At 40.6% G+C, this 13,741-nt stretch overlaps 1 protein-coding gene across 3 annotated transcripts in view; it reads left to right on the top strand.

The window, feature by feature from the left end:
- Nucleotides 1–2,114: 2,114 nt before the first annotated feature.
- PROS1 (protein S) overlaps nt 2,115–13,741 on the top strand; it is a 29,055-nt gene continuing 17,428 nt past the window's right edge. Inside the window, exons 1-7 of one of the 3 annotated variants that reach the window (XM_027699766.1) lie at nt 2,115–2,225; nt 6,414–6,571; nt 7,374–7,398; nt 7,723–7,809; nt 10,458–10,580; nt 10,676–10,798; nt 12,593–12,718. In XM_027699766.1, the coding sequence (XP_027555567.1) occupies nt 2,165–2,225; nt 6,414–6,571; nt 7,374–7,398; nt 7,723–7,809; nt 10,458–10,580; nt 10,676–10,798; nt 12,593–12,718 (703 nt within the window). In that variant the 5' untranslated portion in view covers nt 2,115–2,164. Of the gene's footprint in view, nt 2,226–2,324; nt 2,502–6,413; nt 6,572–7,373; nt 7,399–7,722; nt 7,810–10,457; nt 10,581–10,675; nt 10,799–12,592; nt 12,719–13,741 lie in introns of those variants that run through there. The other 2 variants (XM_027699765.1, XM_027699767.1) reach the window with 2 other exon arrangements.

Raw genomic sequence — 13,741 nt, 5'->3', positions numbered from 1 at the left:
TAAATATGGAATCATAAAGGTAGGTGGGCAGGAAGTCACAAATAAGATAAAAACTTCCACAAACATGCCACTACAAAGGGCATTCAACGCTGCTGAAAAAAATCATGGTAGGGAGGCAAATCACATTGTGTTATGGGAGCTTGGAGAGACTCGATCCCTGAAATATGTATGGCACATGACAGGTATTTTATATGTTGCATTAACAACATCCAAAACCTGTTCCAGACATTACATCTGTCAGTTGAAACTTTTTGTGCCTGTTAAGGTCAAACAAAACCAAGGTCAGAAATATTTCACAGTTAAGCCAGTACACCATTTATGTAGCAGGTCAGCACAAGTGCCAAGGACTAAGAATGTCAAAGATCCCACTTTTAAGTACAAAAAAAGGTGTAGCAGAAAGAAAAACAAGACAGATAAGTGCACTAACAGTGTAGATTAAGATCAAGAGGTACTCAGGAGCCCTGATGTTCTCGATTCAAAGCAATGGGTAGCAGCAAGTCCAGCATCCAAAGTCATCTAATGAATATGTTTATCTGCTTTCATATCAAAGTGCAAAACCAGCACCTTTTACACATTTTACTGTAAGAATCTACATTAAATGTTGTACCTTCAGTAGAGGCTTTTATAGTAGAGAATTTCTCTCAGTCACAGCAGGGTTTCACGTTCTTTGAAACGCAATTTAACAAACCATTTAAACCTGACCCTCCTCACGGAGCTTAATTATTCAATTTCCTACTGTAACGTTCCTCATCTGACGTGTTTGAATTTTATTTTATATATACATAGACTTACACAGAATTTTAGTTTTGTGTAGTTTTCAAACAGTGGTTTTCACATATTGATTAAGAAAATCTTTGCACCTCAATTAGCAAGGTCTTAGAAAAAGAAAAGTTCTGAAATATTCCCTAGTTAGGTACATATTTCTCAGATTAAGGTGATGGTGGGTTATCATTTTATAGAAAACTGAAAACCTTTTCCTACTAGTGGCACAAAATTCCACTTCTCAGTTCTGCCATGTCAAAAGATATCGGTCCTTAAAGCTGTCACTGGTTCCAGACAGAATAATGATGGGCCTCTAGCCAGAGCACGATTTTGAGAACTTCCAAAAAGTTATTCCTCAAGCAAAACTTAAATTTTGCAAGCGGCCGTTTCTGAGCATTTTAAGAACGATTTTAGAATCAAACCCCGAGAACCGCGACGCCTTGAAAAGACTTGAAGCATAGGAGTATATGCAAGAAAACAGCTATGAGACCGCCAGCTTTCTTGGAAAAGTCACTACAAGAAAACAGCTTTAGGACCTCCAGCTCTCCAGGAAAGGCAAAGTTACTACAAGATCCGCTGCACTTCCCAGCCACGCTCCTCCCCTTCCAAAAAAGAAGCAACTTCAAAATCCAGACACCCATGCACAGTCCCTTCACTCGACTCTCCCACCGCGGAACGTGTTTTTTTTGTTTGTTTTATATGAAAGAAAACCACTTTCTAAGGGGTGGACACCTCCCCCTCCCGGCTGCCGAACCCCCACATGGCTGCGCCCCCCCCCCCCCCCCCCGCCCCCCCCCCCCCCCCCCGGCCGCTCACCGGTGGCTCCGGCTGAGGCCGAGCGGTCCACGGCGGCGGGATGTGGCGGTATCCCCCAGGCTGCGGGGGGAGGAGCAGCCGGGGGCGACGGCCCCTCTCCGGCCCCGCCGCGCCCGAGGCGGCTCCGACTCCGTGAGAGGCGCCCCCGGCCCCTCACCCCGGGATACGGCGAACGGCGGCCGCGGGAGGACACACTTAATGGCAGGCAAGAGGGTTACCCGAGGCCCGGCCAATAGGACCGGGCGGCTCTGCCCGATCAGCCAATCAGCTGCGAGCATGACCCAATCACCACCGCCCCCTCCGCCGCGCTCCCCCGGCCCGTGCGAAAGTAAACACGGTGACCCTATACTAACACGGGTCTATTAGAGCCGCCGTGCTTGTTTCGGTCCATTCTGCCGGGATGCCCGCTCAGCCCTATGTGCCCGGCCCACTGTGTCCGGTCAGGCCGCTGCCCCGGTGCCCTGCTGACGCTCCCCGCAGGGCAGCGCTGCCCGGCCTCCCCCCCGCCCCGCCGTCCCTCCCTCCCGCCCCCGGAGCCTCGCCCGGCCCCGCTGAGTAGCGCAGTCCCGGCCGCCCCCCGGCAGCTATGGGGCCGCGGTGGCTCCCGCTGCTGGCGGTGGCCATCGCGATGGCCCAGGCGGCGACCTGTGAGTGGGGAGAGGGAGAGGAGCGGGGGGACGCGGGGGGACGGGCCGGGGTCGCGGGGACGGGGTCGCCCGGAGAGTGTGTGGAGCTCATCGGTCCCAAGGGATTCGGCAGCTTTCTGGGACAACTGGGTTGTGACTCGGCGCCGTGAGCGTCTCTGGAGCTGTTTATGGCCAAGGGGAAAGTGTCCCTTCACGGGATTCCCTCCCAGGAACAATCCTTGGGGATAGATCGAGGTCTTCAGGAGACACCGCGTTATTGTGCGGTCCCTGACTTTGGTAAGTTCAGACCCTAGGTAAGGGCTGCTTGCTCTCACAGATTAAAAAACAATAATAATAACAATAAAGTCTTTTCGAAACAAAAGTCTTTGAGCCTTTTAGTAGTAAAAGAAGACTGTATCTGGAACAAGCTCCAAGTAAGCCTCTTTCTGACCCATTTTACTAATGATTAAACCGGCAGAAGAGAAACCCAGTGTTTACCATTCAGGCTTTCTGTTTGAGTGCTGGGGTTTCTGACTCGAGAAGGGAACAGTATCGAAAGATGAAAGTTCATTTTTTAACTTTTTTTGAAACGGGTTCTAAAAATAAATCTTCTAATGAGTGTTTCATAATGTTCTTTTCTCCTGTTTTCATCACATTTTCGGTTCCATGTGTCTTCTCCGTTGCATACCTTGTCACTTTCTCTTTTCTCAGTAGTAGTGTCTTGCTAATGCAAAATTTCTGTGGTCCATATAGTCCAGCTTCCTATCCGTCTCTCTGAGCAATGGCAGGGATTTCTGGAATGGCAGGGAGGCAGGAAGAGAAAATAGCTTAATGATGCAGCTTGTACCGTTCAATAATCATAAATGAAAGTTGCTTCTCTGCTGGTCTTAGTGCAGTTGTTTGGTCAAACACCCAATGAGGGACACATTTTGGAGAAGGAACAGAGAAATATTAGTGGCTGACTTTTTTTTTTGTTGGCTGCGTAAAGCTTATGTCACTGATAAGCATTTTAGGAGACTCTAGTCCCTGGAATTTTGGAGCTGTTTGCAATACAACAGCATCACATGTCCTTTTTATTCAGTTTATGGGGGCTCTGAGTTTCTGGGAGAGAGCGGGACTGGGCTACAGCTGCTTTCCATGATTGGGGGATTAGGTAAGCAGCTCTAAGTTAGGTTTAAGTGGCCCGCTTAAGGCAGGTTTATGGTTGCATCTGCACAACAAAACAGCTGTAAGAAACTACTGAATCTCTTCCTCTCCCGCAATTTTTCTTTTTTTAGTAGCATTACTTCTAAACAGGTGCTTGATAAGTCATCACTGCACAGTGTCTGTACAACACCTATGGAAATTGAAAGGCAAGAGGCTTCAGTGATAACCGAGTGAAACACACCAAGTGCATTAAGGGTTAACTGTTGGTTTGGCATAGTCAGAAGTGGGCTGGAGTTTCCTGTAATCAAACTGGCAGCAGTAGCAGTCAGGATTGTTTTTTAATAAAGGTCCTATCATAATCTTTGTAATTAAAACATGGATTATTAAATACACTAGAAATTCTGTGTATGGGAGTTGAAATATTTGCACTAAACCCCATGGAATTTGCTTTGAGTTACGTTTTATTTAAACTTAATGCCATAGGAAATCACCTTAGGAGAAGGATAAACAGCTGTGATGTAGGGGAAAAGACCTGTTTCCATTACCCCACTGTATACTGAAGACATGAGGTAGAAAGTGTTAGATCTGTTTGCATGCACTTGAAGTTTTCTTGTGTTTTATTTACTGTAAAACTGTGTGAAAATGAGAATGATGCAGCTAAAAGTCAAAACAAGATTGTTTAAAGTCAGCTGTGAATTAGGCCTCATCTACACCACAGAGCCTCTGCCCCAAAGCTATGTCAGCGTGTTTGTAGAAACCTTCAATGCAAATAAAATCAGCAGATGTGGTACACAATTTTACTTTTTTTGTTGTCACTCCTTTTGCCTCAGAATAGATGGTCCTTCTGCATCCTTCTTATTAACTTGCTTTTATGTAGTGACAAAGCATTTACTCAAAGTAATTAAAATGACAGTGCTAGCAACAGTTGATGGTAAATAAGTTATCAGTGTTTCCTGGGAGTGCTTTCCAGTGCAGTTAGGGTTCTGAAAAGGTCTTAGGAGGCCTTTCTTGTCCTGTCATCTCTCTGTGCATTTTGCCAGTCTCCCAGGAGACAGCATGTTAGTGGTGGGCTTTTGGATTGAGAGAAAAGGTCTAAGACATCCACAGTTGCAGAGTTTCCAGTTCGTTGCTCCTCCTCTCTGCTCAATGAAGAACAATCAGAAAATCCAAATCCACCTCTTGAAATACATTGTTAACAGCCTTTCTTGAGACATGCTTCTGGTATACCTTAAGGATTGTGAAAGTGGAAGACAGTAGCAGAGAAAAGCAGGCTTGAAGCATTTCTTTTGTGACAAGAATTTTGCGGAAAGTGGAGGCCCAGAAAATGAGATTGTTCTTTCTCCAAGCAGTTTCCTTGAGGGTCAGTTTCACCTTGCAGGGTTCGTTCTTTTCTCCAGTAAAAGCACTGCGTGGATTAGCATGTCTATAAGAAAAAATGAATCGTCAAATACCAGACTGATACACTTATGAGCAGGGAAGGACACAAGCTGACCTCTCCTCCTTGCATTCCTAAACAGCTTGTGGTTGCTCTTTGAGATAAAGGTGTGCTTTAAAACTTTGGAGGTGTGCTGTAGTACCTCCACCTTATGCTAAAGAAATTTTATCTATTGCCTTTCTGGAAAGATTAATCTTACCAGAGTGAAAGCAAATAGATCAGTTTGGAGGTACAAGCTCACCCCACATGAAATACATGTGGGATGCTGTAACAGAAAGGTTTCTTCAGGTCATTATCCAGTGTTGCAGAATGCTTCAGCTGTGTTCCTTGCAACTTCCTAGAGACCGTAATGTGTTTAGGATGGTATGGTTTTATTAAATATGTCATCTAAAAGCCATTCTTGATTCAGGTTCTGGGCCTCATTAGTTACTCTTTCTAAGTTTTCTCTTTCCTGTCAGTGCACAGAAATTGGGAGGCTGTTCCCTGACACTTGGCTGCTCATGTGTCTCAAGAAGGTGCTCTGGCTTTGAGGTGTTATCTGCTCATGATGAGACTGAATTGACTGTGTCTACTTGAATTGGTCTTGTCTGCAGACCTGTGATGAATATGTGTGAACACCAAATCTGATCTGCACTGCAGGTGTCAGGACCCTCACAAAGTTGTGCTCCTCTGAAAGTTTAAGTTGTGCAAAGGATGGTAAAAGAAGGGCAGGTGTAGAAGTGTAGGTACTCTCTAGTTAACATGTGTCATCCATGTTCTTTAACCCTGTCAGCTGGACTTGTTCCAATTATGCTCATCCATTTTTTCCTTTATCACAAGGTGTGTCCAAAAGTTAAACATGAGGTAGTCTGGTTTAGTTGCTGTTCCTGTAGTGTTGTCTCTAAAAAGAACACCGAAGCAAAAATATCTTTCATTTTTAGTATCATTTCTCAACTCACCTATTTGTTCACCATTTGTGTAAAAGTCAATAAAATGACAATAACAAGATATGTGAAAATTAAGTAACAACACATAACATGATGGATCTGAAATATAAAAGTTAGCTAGGATTCTATTTTATCTTGGTAAACTGTGAATGTATTCATAGGTTATCTGAGATTTCTCACCTTTTACTTTGTCTTGTTCTGTACAGTTCTGAAAAATAAAATTACATTAATGTTAATTACATATAACAAGTAGCGTGATTTTATAAGACATATTTTTGGTCTCACATGACTTAAATAGCACCAGAATATTTACTCCTAGATCACTGAGACAGGTAATATAAGAGGCTTTGCAGCTTTTTTCCGCTTGCTGGTCACATGTCTCATTTTGTAATACTCATAACTTAAAAAAAAAAAATCTTGTCCTGAATATGAGAGTTAAATTATGCTTTGAACATAGCATTGCAGAAACATTTTGGTGACTCAGGATTTCTGTTTTTGGTCAGAAACAGCTCCCCCAGATACAGAAAACAGACTCCTAGGATTTCTTGACCGCAGTTTTCAAAATGACAGTGAACTCACTTTTGACCAAGCATTTAATTCAGAATTTTGTTTTAGGTTCTCATATTTATTCAGTGTTTATAACTTTTTTCAGCTGTTAAAAAGATAGATAAATAATGACAGAGCTCCTTTGTTTCTCCAAAGTTTTATCCCAGCAATATGCCTCCCAGTTCCTGCTCAGGAAACGTCGAGCCAATTCCTTTATGGAAGAAAGTAAGAAAGGAAATCTAGAAAGAGAATGCATTGAAGAATTATGCAATAAGGAAGAAGCCAGGGAAGTCTTTGAAAATAATCCTGAAACTGTAAGTATTTTATGAATATCTGTGACATAGATAGTTCTTTGCAGAGGGAAAGCCAGAAGTACATAGAATTCACACTTCAAAGCTATAAGAATCCTAATGAAAGGGTTAGATTTAATTACTGCAAGATTTTTTTCAAAGTGGGGAGGACTTGATTCCTCAGTTCAGTACCACTGCACATTGTTTGGTAGCAGGTGTATTTTATTTACCTTTTTACTACAAAAGGTTTATTATATTTTGCAAACTATGTCAGTTCCAAGTTCTGTCTTTGATAACATTGGATATATACTATATTGGATATATACTAGTTGTTAAGTTTAAATAGTTTCAGTAGTCAATGGTCAATTGCTTTTAATAGTTTTTGCTTTAGTAAAACTTTTCATTTTATTTGGAATGAAGTTGCTGTGAGAAGTTAAATGTATTCCAGAGGGGGTTGTTTGTTTTAGGTTGAAAACGGGAAATAAAGGAGCCTAGTTCTACATCCAATAACAGCATCAGACCAGATCCTCCCATTTAAAGAGAATTTTCAAAGTAATTTTGACACCCAGTTAATTTTCATTGCCTTCCTTTTGCAAGTTCCCAATTCAGTGCAGTATCTTAATCTCTCCATTGAATCTTGTGTGTATTAAATAATCTAGTTGTTTAGGCTAAACAACAATGATGTAGAAAGCTTGGCCTATATTCTATGAGTCAAAGTAACTTTTTAATTTGTTTGTAGTCCTAATACCAATACATTTTAGAATATATTCAGTGATATATTTTGCTCTAATTTTATCTACCTGAAATTTTTCTTTTCTTTCTGCAGGAGTATTTTTATCCCAAATATTTAGGTAAGTACAAAAAAAACCCCAAACAACTCTAGTGTCTAATTCCCTGATCCTCTCTTTTGGATAATACTGGTTTAGTTATTCTGCCCAGAGCACTTGAATAATTTCTGTGCTGATTATAATGCACAGAATCTCTCTGAGTGCTTAGATCCTTAGTGCAGAAGCACTCAGGAGGTTGCTCTGTGATCAGCCGTCCTTAACATGCCCAGACAAGTTTCCTAATTCAAGCTTTGGGAACAGACTCTTTGAAGATGAATGAGCTTGTTGTGATTTTGGTCTAAATGAGTGCTAGTATCATCAGCAGATCGTGTGGGTTTGCATTTGCAGGCTGCCTTGCCTCCCATCGAGCTGGGGTTTTCAGGGTTGCTGCAGTTACTCCTGATTCTCCAGCTGACCTGAGGGCCTGTGTCAAGGGTAAGTGCTGCTGTTAAATGCTTTACCTAATGCACTCACATCTAAGAACATGGCTACAAAGAACATGCATGGCTACAAAGCAGTTCCCACAGGCAGAAAAACAGACAAATAACCATTTAACTCAATAATCTAAAGCAGAAATGGACAAAAAATGTTAAGTGAGACAGAGCATTTTCAGAGAAAGCAATTTAAGTGACTGGTTTTAGCTTTATGAAGCACCCTGGAAAAGAACTATGACTAAGTGCAAAATGGAAGGCAGAATTCTCCTGGAAACAGAAGTGTCCTACACGAACCCACCAACATTCCCCAGTTCCTCTGTACTCTACTATGTCTTTAAGTCTTTGCATCTAGCAAGTCATGTTCTATTACCAGTTAAGGTAACTGGTTAATTCTTCGTTGTACCACTCTTTGGCCCATAGCTGCACCGTGACCATTCATGAAATGGGTAACATCAGCTGAAAAATTGAAATCTTGTATGGAACACAGTCGTTGACTCCCCAAAAAAGGACACAAAGCATGAAACTTGTGATGTTTCTCAAATATTTTATTTTTATGCCTTTATCCATTCGTAAATCCAGTGTGAATTGTGTTCTCGTTAGTAAATTCACAGGAAGCAATTTTTACCATATTCCCTACTTGCCACAGTTGAAACATCTCTCCAAACCTCTTAAACTTTTACAGCCTAGTTGTATCAAAGAAACCTTCAGTTTGTTTGAGTGGGAATGGGGATACTTGACCTTCTGACACTGAAAACTTTTGTCACTGAAAACAATGGTAGGCAAAAAAAAATCCTTAATAATTACACTGCACATGGTCACGGATGAACATATTTTCCAGATCACTTGTCCAACGTGACTGCTGCTGTCACAAGCTAAAATATGCTCCCATTCATATCTTTCTCAGTCTCATTAGAGGTCCCGGGAGGAAAGGATTTAGCAGAGCTGTGTGAATATGTATTACGCAGTGAAAAAAACCTAGTTTACTTGATAGTCATTGTATTTCTCCCTTTGGGTTCACATTATAAAATCAAATTAAATAAATTATTACTAGTCACTAGGATAAAGGAGAAGTGTGTATGCATAAAATTTTCAAATGTTTATAAGGCTTAAATTTATGCGTGTTTCTGGAGGGGAGCCACTGCTGAGAAAGTGGAATTTAAAATTCCCATTAAAAATATGTAACTTTTTTTAAAATGTGTTTTTATTGAGACAAAGGTTTTGTGATACCGATATCAACATTTTTTTTTTTTTAGTTTTAGAAGTTTTGTCTTCCTGAACTTCTCAACCCAAATGGTTTTGATACTGTCAAATGAAAAATCTAATTTTACTAATGAGAAATAAATAAATAATTGTAATTAAGTGTATTATAATTCAGTAAATACTTTGAATCTCAAGCTGAAAAAAAAATCAAGGAATAAAAATAGCAATACGAGCAGAATTGAAAAATAATTTGTCCAAATTATTTATTTGAGAACACAAAGGAACATACATTTTAAAGACACAGATTTCTAGATAAACAATTATAAAAATCAGTGAATAGACTGACTGTTTAATCCTCATCTAGGAAAGACAAGGAAAATTCTGGAGTTCTTTAGTTCTTTTGAGTGAAGTAAGAAATGTTTAAGAAACCCAGTAAGGCCTTATGTACAGAATTGCAACAAGTTTTCGGTCTTCAGGAACATACTTGCCTTTTCACTCCTCTTTTTTGAAAATGAACATCACTGAATCCTTTCAACTTTTCATTCTGCTGTCTGGTTTTTAGGACACTATCTTATTTTTTTTAAAGCATGTCTCAGAAGGACATTCCAGAGCTTTAAAGTAGAAACAATGCATTTATAATGTTTGGAGGCCTGCAGAAAAATAATCCAAAAGGACAACATCGTAGCCAGCAGACACAAATACAACAATGCCTTATGTGGTATGCTGATGCAAAACTATAAAAATCATGGGAACTGCTGAAAGAAATGTATGTGTTTCAATTGGAGAGAAAAAAGTGGTGAATTCTGTGTTCTCTGCCCCAGTCTACATATTTTGAACTTTGCTTTCTGAGATCTTGCTGGCTTGTATAAAGAGTCTTCAGTTGCTCTTTATGATGCAGATTTGTTTGTCATTGAAGTTAATATTTGTAAAAGGTGACAGTATTAAATGCTGATGTATCCAGCCTACCCTTGACCTGGATGGCCAAGGCAACCTGAGGTGCCAGTTTCTCTGTAGAAGTGACCCTCCTTGAATAGAGAAACTCATCTAATTTTGAAGTCTTGGTATTCTTGAAACTTTCATCTGTCTACTGAAATTTGTGGCAATATGATGGGGCAGAGCACTGTTCTTTAAAAAGTGAAATACATCCGTAAAATGTAATGAAAATAGTAACAAGTATGAATTTGGTCATATTTTGCAGGCATTGGCATGGTTTGGCAAGTAATTTGTCTTCTAGTTGTTTTCTGTCTGACAAAGAAAGTATTGGTGGCTTGGTATGTTCTCAGTCACTTGTAAATTAGTAGCAAGATGGTTGTGGGGCTACTTGATGTTCTGCGTCAAGCCCTTTACTATTTCATGACAGGTACCTGTAGGAAGAGAAGAAGAATAAACTGATTTCTGAGGAAAAATAACCCCAAATAACAAGTCTTTTCAATGTTTTCCATCCCACAGAAATTTCAAACCAGTGCAGCCCTCTGCCATGCCATAAAGATGGATATAAGGATTGCATAGATGGACAAGGCAAATACACATGTGTCTGTAAACCGGGGTGGAGAGGAGAGAACTGTGAAGAAGGTATAGTCTTTGATCTCATGTGTTAGTTCTCAGGAGTACAATTACAGTTCTGCTGTTATTGAATAGTATCCTGGTTGTATTTTGTTTTCCTTCAGATATAAACGAGTGTGAAGACCTTAATGGAGGTTGTAGCCAACGCTGTTCCAATTTACCTGGGAGCTACCGTTGTTTGTGTGAAGATGGATACTTCATGCACTCGAACAAACGGGATTGTGGAGGTACAAAATGAGACTTAAGAACATTATTACATGACAATACACTGCCTGCTGACTAGAGAGAGGAAAGAATTTAGTCCAATAGTTCCATAAATGCTCCAAGTTCATAAAAGGTTGCATTGCCTCTGAAAGATGCAACCCTACTTTAACTTGGTTACTCACTGCAAGCATTTCTGACAACCACATAGTGATCCAGATCAAGGAGAAAAAAAGAAAGAGGAAAAAGGCTATAGATGAGATTCTTCTTCATTTCAGAGCTCCATAAAGCTTGGTTTTATCCCTTACCAGTCTCACATACGCTTTAAGCATGCTAAAACAAGAATCTAAAGCGGTGTGACCAGCTAATATTGTTACCATGGAAATCCCGCCTGGGTTTTGGCTGAATCATAATTAGTGATGCTGCTCTCTCAGGAGTTTGAAGTTCATTGGAGAAGAAACTATTAATGATTCCAAACATTTTCATAATGGAAAGAGAGATTTGGCTTTTATTCACCCAGAATAATTTTTTTTCTGTGCCTGCCTGTGTCTGTTATTATTGGCCATGAGCTACGTGCTTCGTTCCATTCTGGATAAAGACCATGTACTGACATAGTTAGCAATTCTTACTGCATAGTTAGAAAAAAATACAACTTCATTCTATTTTAACATCATGTTTCATTGCCAAACTATAACAACAGTTTTGGATAATGTCAAATAATTTAAGAGACTGAATTTGATGGCCATCTTCAGCTATCACTTTCTTTAGTCTATAAATTTTTGTGAATTAATAACTTCCAAAGTAATGCCACAACAACCAAAGATTGTGGTTTTGTCAAAAAGGGCAAGCAGATAAGTTGGTTAGAATCTCTGTAATTCTTGCAAAGATACTGGAAAATTTGGTTAAAAAATAATCAAAGATAAAAATAGACCACTATACCTTAGTACCTCGAGTACCAGTTCTGTCATTTGATAAACTGGATTTAAGTATTTCATTACATCCAACTACAGTTATACAACCAGGAATTTGGAATACACACAGTAACTGTAGAAAGGCAGTCCAAATTCAGGGCAGCTTTGACTTAATAAGGTTCCAGGAATCCTGGCAAGCCAATGGCAGACTCTATTCTCCCTGTGGTGCACCATTTCCACTACTACTTAACCACAGAGAAAACTGGAATGATCCCTGCACATGCAAGTGGGGATGAAGTACTACCAGGGATCTGATATTTTTCTGTCCAAAAGACATTTAGTAAGATTGATGCTATGTGCTGAGTCCAGTTGTCACATCTGCATTGTGAAAATGACAGTGAAAAATTGGAAACAGCCCAGAAGACGGGCGCTAAAATGGTTTGAGGGATAGAGAGACAGTGAGGGACTTGAACACCTGTCAGCAGAGCCAATTAAAAGACAATTGTGACATGAATTGATTGTAGCATGTAAGAACCTCCAACAGGATTATCTCTTGTCTTTCTTTCTGGATGTCTTTTTCTAAAGTAGAATTTTATTCTGCAGTCTGGCTTAGTTTATAGGAAGTCTGCAGACTGTTTCTCTCCCTGCCTTCCTGGACAAGCATTACTTTTCCTGTTACCCACAGAACACATGAAAGAATGAGAAAGATAGGCAGGCAGAGGCTTTTTTTTCCACTGAGGGCATGCAGAGGTGTGTTTTTCCACTGGAAATCTTTATGGCTATAGCTGTAGTCTGCTATGAAAGCATGGTAGACCAGTTTTCCAGCCTCACTCAGGTTGGATAGGGTTAGGAAAAAAAATTATATGGAAGAGAGTGACTTGTTTTTTAATAACTTGTTTTTATTTCTAGATATAAATGAGTGTGTGCTACATCCAAACATCTGTGGGACAGCCATCTGTAAAAACACCCAGGGAAAATACGAATGTGAATGTGCAGAAGGCTACACATATAATTCAACTTCCAAGAACTGTGAAGGTAGGGCTTTGCTCCCAACCCCCTCCTTTTCTCTTTCATCTTCTTGCTCTTCCCGCTTTCTTTTTTTAATCCACAGCTACACCAAACTCCAGCACCTCATCCAGTGGTGTATTTCTTAATCTTCATACTGTTTATTAAATGATGACTCAATTGTTTATTCTTTCAGAGGTTCAGTCAGGCGTTATTACATGTAGTATATACAGTTGCAGTGACTTATTCCCAAACATTGGATTCTCAGTTCATGGGATCTCTCCTTTCCCGCTGCAGGGAGGACTTTCAGTCCAAGCTCTAAAAAACTGTCTGACATGTTTCTTGCGGGTACCTTGGACCAATGTGTTGAGGACCCGAACATTACTAGAGTATTTTGTTCTTTGTTTTTAATCATCATTGCAGTTATCATCATGGCTAGGCTTCGCGAACGAAGATTTGGGAAGGGCTCTACCCATGTTTGTTTACAAGTGCGCTGGTGGCTAAAAAGGCCAATACAAGATAGACACGTCCGGTTGCAAAAGGGACAGCAGAAATACTCCTTAGCTGGTATATTCTGCAAGACACGATTCTTTCTGCATTGTCTTTTCTCCTCGAGAGTGATCCTGCGTGCTTTCTCAAAAGCATCAACAGCGTTATAGATGGTGTGTCTCCAGACCTCCCGATTGGAGGCCAGAGTAGACCAGTTATATTGATCAATATGGCCAAGGCTGAGATGTTGTTTCAGGGAATCCTTGTATCTTCTCTTCGGGGCTCCTCTCTTGTGGCAGCCAGTGGCAAGTTCACTATAAAGCATGATCTTGGGGAAGCGGTGGTCCTTCATCCTTGAGACGTGTCCTGTCCAACGCAGCTGAGTTCTCAGCAACATGGCCTCAATACTCGTGACTGCTGCTTGTTCTAGAACAGACGTGTTAGTCACATAATCTGCCCAGTGGATGTTTAGGATTGTACGGAAACAGCGTTGATGGAAGCGTTCTAGGAGTCGCAGGTGGTGGCGGTAGATGACCCATGATTCGGATCCATATAAAAGAGTAG

This window comes from Neopelma chrysocephalum, unplaced genomic scaffold (assembly GCF_003984885.1).
Source record: "Neopelma chrysocephalum unplaced genomic scaffold, ASM398488v2 Primary Assembly neopelma1_141, whole genome shotgun sequence".
Lineage (NCBI taxonomy): Eukaryota > Metazoa > Chordata > Aves > Passeriformes > Pipridae > Neopelma > Neopelma chrysocephalum.
Note: the sequence above shows the minus strand (reverse complement) of the source record. Positions and strands in the feature narration are given on the sequence as shown.